Raw genomic sequence first — 10844 nt, 5'->3', positions numbered from 1 at the left:
TGGACGTGAAAAGAAAATAATAATTTTTAGATGAAAATGAAATAGTAATTGCATAAATGATCCAATATATAGACAAATAGGATAATTTTTTATATTTGTGCCTCGTGGGGAAGCATGCACCACTAAATATTAAAAAAAAGAAGAAGTTAAAATTGATACTTTTATTAAAATGCAAAGACGAAGAATACATCAAGACGTAAAATAATCGTGGATCCACATTTTGTGAGAGGACCGTAAATGTATAGCACCTAGCGACAAATAGATGTGATTTTAATATTAATATTATTTTGTCTCCTTGTCTTGTCACTTAAGTTGTGGCCATAAGTTAACCCGCCTCGCATTGGAAACGTAATCAAATGGCATATGATTGAGATTGCTGTAGATTGTCGAAATTATTTAGTAAAATTGGAATGAAGTTTTAAGTGATCCAACAAATTAAACTATCAAGTTTTATACTAAAAAACAATTATCTGACATATTAATATTTATTTTGGATTGGTGATATGAAAATTTAATTATATATTGTTGTCAAAATAAAATTAAAATGTTTATAAATATTTATTTATTTATTTATTACTTCCTTTTCACCCTGGTTTGATTCGTTCGAACTTTTTGACCTTTGACCCTGTTTCTTTTTTGATTTGATGCTCGGGCCGAATTTTAAAACATTGGTATTATAGATAACATATATTATAAGTACAATAAAATTAAAATTGTGATGAATGTTTCTTTAATATTTTAGCCTGATTTGGACTCCATTTTAATTTAATGTATTTTTTCTTGATTTATTTTCAAGTACACAATTTTCAATTAAATAATATTATATGTAAAAAATCCCATTAAAATGCCAAAACTCGTGCTTTATTTCCACACTTTATTGGGAAGATAACAGTGACTTGAAATTAAGAATAGAGTAACTTAGAAACATACTACTCAACGTTTGTATCAGAACTTTCACCTCCATGGACTAATTTAGAAACAAACTCCTCAATGTTTGTATCAGAGCTTCCACCTTTATCAACTGCTTCTCTAGCCAATTCCTTCCATTTGGTGGCATTTTTCTTGATCTCTTCCCCTGTCTCACCTTCCATAACGTGCTTCGTGCAGATACAAATCGTGTCTCGACTAACCATCCCATTCTCATCTGGTAGCGCTCGAATTCCCATCTTCCAAACATCCATCACGTACTTCGCGTTCGTGCTTTGGTCGGTCCATTGTGGCATTGCCACCATTGGGACTCCCAAACTCAATGCCTCCAATGTAGAATTCCACCCACAATGTGTGACAAAACATCCTACTGAATTATGTGCCAAAACATCCAATTGAGGACACCAAGACAGTATTAGGCCTTTCTCACAAGTCTCTTCTGCAAAATCTTTAGGAAGTTTTGATTCTTCTGACGCTCTAACAATCCACAAAAAGTACTTATTGCTTAGTTTCAAGCCCCATGCCAATTCTTCCATTTGCTCTTTTCCTAACTCAGCCAAGCTTCCAAATGAAACATAAATCACTGAGTCGGATTCTCTTTTATCGAGCCATTCCATGCAGGCACCAGTGATTGGCTTGTAGACATTAATACCGTATTCTCTGTCATCTTCAATTCGCTTGTCTAAGTACATCGATGGTACGGTCGGTCCAATTGCCTTCACTGGTGAAAACTTTGCCATCCAATCAATCACCTAAGTAGCAAAAATCGATATTAAACTTCATTCTGTGTGTTTAGTCATGATAACTTAGTTACATAAGCAAATGGATGTAATTCTCATATTGAGAGCGAATCAGTGTAAATATGTGCATACTTTGCTCGTTTCTGATTATATCGCCCTCGAAAGAGAAACAGAGGCATATCCAAATTGAAACAAAATATTCAAAATGATGTGTAAGTAGTTTTACCTCTTCCTCCAATTTGTGGAAGGTGTTGAAAAGTAGCCAGTCTGCCTTTTCAATATTTTGGAACTGATTGACAACCATATCCTTTAGAGAAGGGTATGATCCATGAACATGAAGAAAAGAAGGCATATCTGAGGGCTTCAATGGAGGCAATCCTGGAATCGAAATTTCACTCTCTGAAAGTGGAAGTTTCACATCCCCTTTGTAGACATGGTAGTAAATCTGGTCCACAGCACAAGATTGTGTGAAAAATGCAGCACCAACCAATCCCAATGTCTTGGCTACATCAAGACTCCATGGAATAAACGCGTCGTAAACTATACAATCAACGGCACAGCACGAGTTCTTAAGCCTTTTGATAAGTTCTTCCAGAGTTTCTGTCCCAACTTTGCGAAAACGAGCCAAATATTCATCATAGTTCTTTGCTGCAGAAAGCCCACCTTCATCGTATCCATCAGAAATCGTTTCAACAGAAACAGAACCAGAAAAATCTTGCATAGTCTTGAATATATGTTTTGTTGCAGCTAGTGTGATTTTGACTCCTTTATGCCTCAAACGCTTAGCGAATTGGAGCATAGGATTTATGTGACCTTGGATAGGAAATGGCAAGATTAAGCAATGAGCTTTGTATTCTTCTGTTCCCTTCTCCATTCTAAGGCTAATTGAATATGAGGACTTAGTGTTCTATGCAAGTTCTCTTTCAATACAGAGAGAGGATAAACAAAAACTTGTGGTATTTGTGATTTTGGATGGTCGCAAGTCCCTCCAAGGAATGTCAATATCATCTGATGCTAGCGTCCAGAAACACACTTGCAATTGATAGTTGAAATTTCTGTCTCTTGTTTGTATTTTTCTTTTACTAAGCATGTGATTGACAACCATTGTTAGAATTTTTTTCCCCAAACTCTCATTTTCAACAACATATTCTTACAATAAAGTATTTGACACATAAATTCAAAATTTTTCTTACTTTTTAATCACACATTCTCCAAAAAACTGCTATTCAGAAACTCATTTTCTCAAAAAACTCTTTTAATGGTGGTCGAGCAGGGGCTACGACTCTCCACATTTACATATAACCAACCGCTAATTATACATTGGTTAAAGAAGATGGATAGTAGTAGACTGTACTAAAGAAAATAGGCTAAAATTGCTTGAACACACGGAAGCGACCTTTATGCCCTTGTTTGACTGAATTTTTTTGGAAAGAATGAGTTTTTGAACAATAAATTTTTGGAAAATGGGTGGTTAAAAAATTCGAATAGTTACTGTTTTCAATCATGCAAAAAATGTGACTTATCCTTGCCCTCGGCGATATTAACTATATTCCAAAAACCCATTTTCATATGGCCGTACCTGTCTCACATCTTATTCCACCCCTAAACCCATCAAATTCCACTTCAAAATTTGACTCTTTATGCTCAATAAAATTAGTTTTGCTGGAGGATTAATGAGTGTTCTTCAATGTTTTTTTTATCTGAACCTCCTCCCTTGCAACTTCTTTCCATTTTTTCGCATTTTTTTCTCATCTTTTCGCCTCTGTCTTCCATGACATTCTTTATGCAACGAACAATCACTGTTTGTTCGACTATACCTTTCGTGCCTTGCCTAGCCTTGATTCCCGTTTTCCAAACATCCTTAACAAACTTTGCATTTGTACTTTGGTCAGTCCACTGAGGCATTGCCGCCATAGTAACTCCGAAACTCAATGTGAAATTCCAACCACAATGTGTGATAAAGCACCCTATTGCGTCATGTGCCAAAACTTCTAAATGTGGACACCATGACACGATTAGTCCTTTCTTGGACGTCTCCTCTGAAAAGTTCTTGGGAAGCTTAGCTTCTTCGGATGACCTAATGACCCACAAGAGGTACTCATTGCACGTTTTTAAGCTTCCATTTGCTAGGCTCCTAATTCAGCCAAACTTCCAAACGAAACATAAATAACTAGTCTGTTTGCTCGTTCATCAAGCCATTCCATGCACACTTCACCGATAGGCTTGAAGACACTAGAACCATAATCTTTGTCACCTTGAAGCCTTGTCTAAATAAGCTGAAGGAATGGTTAGGCCAATTGCCTTCACTCGTAAAAACTTCGCCATCCAATCAATCACCTAGCAAAAGCATAGAACTAGTTAGTTACAAATATTGAGTTGAATTATGTTCGAGGCAAGGGTGGATCCATGATTTTTGTTAAGAGGATTGAAAGAAAGCCAATATAATAAGATTTATATATAACAAAAAAATCATTAAAGGATATTATTTATTTATTTAACCTGTTCTTGTCGAGAAATTGAGACATAATATTCACAATTTAATCTAAATCTATTTTCTCAACAAATTTTCATTCATAAAGTGTTGCATTTTAGGAATTGTCAATCAAGTGTACTTTCACTAGCCCGTTTTTTAAAGAACGAAAATAATGATTTTCCTTTTTAGCAGAAGGTGGACGTTCTATTCGTAAATTTTAAAAAAATGAAAAATAGTAAGTAGAAATTGAGTGTATCTCAAGAGCTGTAAAATTTAATGCGGAATTTGAACAACTAGAAAATGAGTAACCAATTTGAAATCTATCAAAATAAGTAGACTAACATTTGTGTTAAATTAGAGTTAGTAAATTCACATGTAAGTTAATTAGACAATATAATTCATTGAAAATAGTCATACATGTGATGCAATATGTCTTTGTAATAGAGACAAATCAATAATCTTTTAAATGCTATTTTGGTTTGAAACCTAGATTTTGTTTAGATTTCCCGACTATTTAAAATAATAATAATAATAATAATAATAAAAACTATATAAACACTATGGCACTTAAAATTGATTCTATAGTTCTATTGATGAAGTCGTCGTGAGGAGAAAAAGAATGAGAATAATGGGGCGATTTTTAGAATTAGAATGTTCTATGCCTTTATTGAGAAGATAGTAGGTGGGTTTGGATTTAGGGATAAGACTTGAGATGCATATCTTTTTACGAAGGTCGCAATTATTTTTTGGACATGAACAATGTATAAAAAAGGGAAAATTTCATATCTAAGAGATTACGTATAACCGATTTCAAACCTAAGAAACGATATTTATTATTTAAAAAATCAGATATTAATTAAGTTTTATTACGAAATAATTAATTAAATATATTAAGATCACAATAATAAATAATTTATGGTCACAATTATGTATTAATTACAATTACAAATACTACAGTCACCAATCACAAATTTTATATGTTACAATTTATTTTTCGATCACAAATTTATCAAATCAATAAGTCACATTTTATTCCCTGGGTCATATATCACAAATTTTATAAGTCACAAATTTATTTCATGATCACAAAATATCAAATTATTTCTAGGTCACAAATTATCAAATTATTAATCATAACTTTACCAATTTCAGGCCATACATTTTTTATTGGTTACAGATTATTTATTTCATTAGTCACATATTAATTGATTTTATTGATCATAATAAACCAAATAATCAGTGACAACCACCACCATTTGTGACCACCACCTCACCACTGCCTTCGGTAGCATCGCTGCTAATAGCAGTCCCCAAAACCGCCACCACCACCTCATGACAATCGACGGCACCACCATTATCTCCACCATTCAAACAAACCGACACCAGCCACCAAAAAAATCAAGAATACTTCACATAATTGCTGTCAAACAACCAGTACACAATCGTCGTCAAACAACATCCACAATTTAAACAACCACTGCACATCGCACAGTGGCCAAATGATAGATTTTTCCCCCAAGCTCCCGTCATAGCTATGTATCGCGGTCAGATCCCGTCATTCACAACCAGATCGTCGCTACTATAGATCACCACCAGATCATGACCAAACCCCTATCATTTCATTGCTAGACTGTTGCTGCAAACCGCCAATCGCCTGTGCACCACCAACACCGTCATTAGCGCCGCTTGCGCACGACAATGACCACGAACGGTGAACAACAGAGAAATAGATATAGAAGAGAGAGAGGGAGAGAGCACGACAATGCCAACGGCATGTCGTCGAAGATGTGCTCGTCGCTACGACGGTCGATGTTGGGTATGGGGGCAGAAAATAAAGATGGAATAGGGTTTTGTGGGGTTGGGGATGGAATGGGTATAGGTGTTAAAGTTAAATTAATTTAAATTTTATAATATTAAGATATTTAAATTATCTGATTTTTGGAAAAAAGACTTTCAAATTCGATTTTTGAATTGGGAATTTTAAAACTATGGATAAGTTTAATTTTATTGGACATCGTCACGTGTTGTCACTGAGCCATTGTTTAGTTTTCATTATTTTCAAAATACATTTTTTTCCTTATTTTCAATCACTCATTATTCGATAAAATAATACTATACCCAAATATAAAATCTTTCATTATTTTTTAACCACATATTCTCTATTTAATACTACTCTAAAATGTATTTTGGGCAAAAAAAATTGGATTCAAACAAGCTCTGAATATTATAGGAAATAGTCACGCGATCACTAAACCTCTGTTTGGCTTGTTTTGGTTCGATTTAATTAAAAACCATATTTATAATAGATTTGGATAAATGTTGATTGAGCATCTATTTGGTAGAAATTAAAATTCTAATTCTAATATAAGTCAAAGTTAACAACTAATTTTAATCGCACATTTTATGAAATTTAAAATTTTTCAACTACATATTTTATTAATTTTTATCAAATCTACTAAAAATCTTATTTTAATTCTCACCAAATAGGGTGAAATGTGTACTGAAAAATTGATAAAAATTGTGGGATTAAGTGTAGTCCATTCTTATGAAAACTAATCCAACGGATCCCGAGATTAATACTAGATCAAAAATTCAATGTTAGTTTGATTTCATAAAAGTTGAAACCTTTGATGTTGAATCCTAAATTTGAATAAATATATATGTTATTGCTCTAACCACTTAGCTTTACAAATGCAATGAGTTATACTTAGAGGGTGTTTGGGAGATATTTTTATGTAAAAATGTATTTTTGAATAGTAAATTGATGGAAAATGTGTGGTTGAAAAATAAGAAAAAGTTTTTGATTTACGTGTAATATTATTTTAATAAAGAATGTGTGGTTGAAAAGAAGAGAGAGGAAAATGCATTTTGAAAAAAATAATTACCAAACGAGGCCTTATTTGTGAAAATTATGCACGAATGGACCTTTCATAAAAATTAGAGCTGACAAGATGAGGCGTGTCAATCAAAAAAGAAGAAGAAGAACTTCAATAAATGAATGTGTCTTGCAAATCTATGATTGCATACGCCTCCTTCCAACTTGTGGAAACTATTAACAAGAATCTAGTCTACTTACTCCAGATTTTGAAACTGATTGAGAACCAGTTCAAAAGTTGTAGGATATGATCTTTGAACATAAACAAAGGTAAATCTGAAGGTTCCAGTCAATATTTCAATAATATTATTTCATTGCAAAAATATGATATTTAAATATTCATTTTTTTTAACATACATCAACAAGAAAAACTTAAAAAAAGCTCGAAAACATATCTAGAACTTCATCAAAATTCGTACGTCATCAACAAAGAATCATCCATGCCACTAGTCTCTTCGTACACTTCCATATGTGTGTGTGTGTGTGTGTGTGTGTGTAAAGCTTGAAATGCAAAAATTCATGTAAGCAAGCTTACTAATTAAACTTTCGTAATCAATATTTTTTAGAACGTCTTGCTCAATAGATATCAAAACTAATCCATTCAATCGTTTTTGTAACATGGTTGATCACAACTAAGATTTTAATAACTTCAATTTTGAAAAACTTCTTTCAGCGGGTGCAATAGTAATAAGAATTGTCAATAATATCCTATAAGCAACACATGTATTGAAAAAGCAATTCAATCTTTTCAAATAAGTCAATATATCAAAAATCATCTTTATTTCTTTTTGTAAAGGATTTCGCGAGAGTTCTAACTCTTGAAATAAATCGTTGCCATTAAGATCGCAAAAATTTACATGTATTTAAACAATATTAAGATGATCACAATATGCTTTCAAATTAGCATCATCCAATGAATCTAACTTGTCAGAAGAAAATAGAAATCCATTTTTTTCATATGAATTGAATTGATCAAACCTTCGTTCAAGTGACCCAATTATTTGATCTACTATATAAAAGAAACAATTGGTTCTGAAAAAATCTTTAGATGATTGTGCATCGTCTACAGTAGCATTTCATCAAAATGTTTCTTCCTATGAATTATAGGTTTCACTTGAAAAATGATTAATTTTCATTTCAATAGCAATTTCTTTAGCTATATTTTTATCGTATCATTGAATCCAGTCTCCCTATATTTTTTAAAAAAAAGCAATAAGCCCTTTCACTTCCTAAATAGCAACATCAATAAGCATATCATTAGATTGCAAGCGTTTACTAATCAAGTTAACAGCATACAATATCGCATACCATACAATCATAGTTACTAAAAACTCAAAATTTTCAACATAAATATTTAATTATAATTAAATATACAACTATAACAAAAAAATTTTTTGGTGCCCCTACAATTTTGAGACCCTGTGCGGTCGCTCAACTCGCGGACCCTCAGGACCGCCTCTAGTTCAGTACTGGTAATCTAGGAATATTCACAATTTTTTCAGTCTCTGAAAGAGGAGGAAATAAATATTGTCTACAGCAAAAGATTTAGTGAAAAATGCTGCAGAAACTAATCCAAATTTCTTGGCTTCATCAAGAGCCCATGATAGAAATGGATCATAAATTATACAATCTACAGCATAATCTGTTTTGTGCTCATCCAAAAGTTCTTGTTGACCTCGAAAACTGGACCTTCCACGTGGCCAACCGAGAGCTACTCCACGTATTCCTCCCTACGCATAATCAACACACTGTCAGACGCACACGGTCGGGACCAGCGGGGGTGGCGGCGGCTGTATATACTCCGACGGTCAAGTTAGGTTCAGGGGGTCGGAACAGTACCCAAGGGTTGTGCAAGATAATAAATGGGAGGAGAAAAAAAAAATATATATATATATATGCTTGTTATGGAGTGCTATCTAATAAGAGTTTCATTACCTTTGTCTTTTGCCAGCCCTTGGGTATTTATAGGTGGGATGAACCGTTGGATGTGGGGCACGTGTATACATTTGACGGTATGCGGTGTCTGCTCATAGGCGTCAATCAGCCGCATTTGTAGAGTGGGCAGGTAATTGCTTCTCCCGAGTTGAGTTGATAAGTCACATCAACTAGCCTCATGGAGACGTCAAATCAATTTAAATCTTAGGGGCAGAAAGGATCTTGACAAAGATCTCCTTCTGAAATTGGCGGCGTATCTTCTGACAGAGGTCCCCGGAGTGCACTTCACCTCGACGTCATGGGCGAGGACGCTTCGGTCAGTTCGGTAGAGTCGCCTGTGTCTCGCAGTGTGATAGCAAGTTGTTGACATTGGAAAGATCACTTCGGAACCACTTGGGGTAGGTGTCTAGCAGATCGGAGTGCCTTGTGGTGGATATTCCGAGGTGGAGAATCGTCTGCGTCTCGCAGTGTGATAGCAGGTCGTTGACATTGGAAAGATCACTTCGGAACCACTTCGGGTGGGTGTCTAGAAGATCGGAGTGTCTTGTGGTGGATATTTCGAGGTGGTTCAAATAGGGGCATAACAGTGGTCCCCCAAGTCCAGGTATGAATATTTATGTCATGGGTGGGCTTGCCTTTCTGACCGGATGTGTATGCCTCGGTACGTGGACCGCGACTTGTGGGAGATTGTGGGTCGATCTTCTGATTTCGCCGAAGCGACGATCTTAGGCAGATGCTCTAAAGCTTTGCTACTGCGTAAGGAAAACACTTACTTATGTAAGACCAAAATGCAGCGACCGAGGCGATAACCTATAGTGGACTCGCGTCGGGTGTCTAAGCTTCGTAAAGGTGAGCGAGGAGCTCATCTGCGATCGGTGCGCCGACCCACTTGGGACGACGCGTTAGGAGATGGCTAAAACTTTTTAAAGCTTAGGAGGAAACGCAGCGACCGAGGCGATGACCTACAGGGGACTCCGCGTCAGGTGCGTCTAAGCTTTCTAAAGTTGAGTGAGGAGTTCACCTGCCACCGATGCGCTGACCCATAGGGGACGACGCTTTGGGAGATGGCTAAAACTTTGTAAAGCTTAGGAGGGAACGCAGCATCCGAGGCGATGACCCACAAGGGACTCCGCGTTAGGTGTGTCTAAACTTTGTAAAGTTGAGTGAGGAGCTCATCTGCCACCGATGCGCTGACCCACATGGACGACGCATTGGGAGATGGCTAAAACTTTGTAAAGCTTAGGAGAGAACACAGCGACCGAGGCGATAACCCATAGGGGACTCCACGTCAGGTGCGTCTAAGCTTTGTAAAGTTGAGTGAGGAGCTCACCTGCCACCGATGCGCTAACCCACAGGGGACGACGCGTTGGGAGATGGTTAAAACTTTGTAAAGCTTAGAAGGGAACGCAGCGATCTAGGCGATGACCCATAGGGAACTCCGCGTCAGGTGCATTTAAGCTTTGTAAAGTTGAGTGAAGAGATCGACCCGAGGTGAGCATCTGACGTTAAATGATTTGACAGCTGTTGCGTATTTTCAAGGTGACAGTTGGGTGCCATGCCCATTCCCCTAAAAGAATGCTGCAGCTACTTATTGTCGACGGTTGGTGGTGACTGAGGTGACGCGTTATGTGCGAGCGTGAGGGTCACAGCAAGATCTTAGGCGTAGATCAAGTCTGGCATTTCATTTCAACGACCTAGATTGATAATGCGACGGATGGTCTAGACTGAATGCATTTGAACTCAACGGTGGAGATCAGCTGGAGCGTTCTATAGAAGGTGGACTTTGAGCGTCTTTGAAGGTTTTCACCTTTGTGCAAGCAAAAAACTCATTTTGCGCTTATGCCATTCGCGATTTTCGGCGTTTTTCGAGCGTTTTCGACTAGAAATATCAATT

At 36.2% G+C, this 10844-nt stretch overlaps 1 protein-coding gene and 1 pseudogene across 1 annotated transcript; both read right to left on the bottom strand.

Annotated features, from left to right (window-relative positions):
* Positions 1–839: 839 nt before the first annotated feature.
* On the bottom strand, positions 840–2635 carry LOC111396662 (UDP-glycosyltransferase 74F2-like). Its single transcript, XM_023023111.1, has 2 exons — positions 1894–2635; positions 840–1679 (listed from the first exon to the last, which is right to left on the bottom strand). Exons 1-2 carry the CDS (start codon positions 2539–2541, stop codon positions 930–932), a joined length of 1398 nt encoding a protein of 465 aa, XP_022878879.1. The 5' UTR covers positions 2542–2635; the 3' UTR covers positions 840–929.
* A 702-nt stretch (positions 2636–3337) lies between these two features.
* LOC111397764 lies at positions 3338–9065 on the bottom strand (annotated as a pseudogene).
* Between the last annotated feature and the right edge of the window lie 1779 nt (positions 9066–10844).

This window comes from Olea europaea, chromosome 7 (genome assembly GCF_002742605.1).
Source record: "Olea europaea var. sylvestris chromosome 7, O_europaea_v1, whole genome shotgun sequence".
NCBI lineage: Eukaryota > Viridiplantae > Streptophyta > Magnoliopsida > Lamiales > Oleaceae > Olea > Olea europaea.
This window is presented reverse-complemented; position numbering and strand designations above follow the sequence as displayed.

Coding starts and splice junctions, on each gene's coding strand:
- LOC111396662 (XM_023023111.1), bottom strand. CDS start 2,541: ATGGAGAAGGGAACAGAAGAATACAAAGCTCATTGCTTAATCTTGCCA. Junction 1,680..1,893: donor TCCACAAATTGGAGGAAGAG/GTAAAACTACTT, acceptor TTTGCTACTTAG/GTGATTGATTGGATGGCAAA.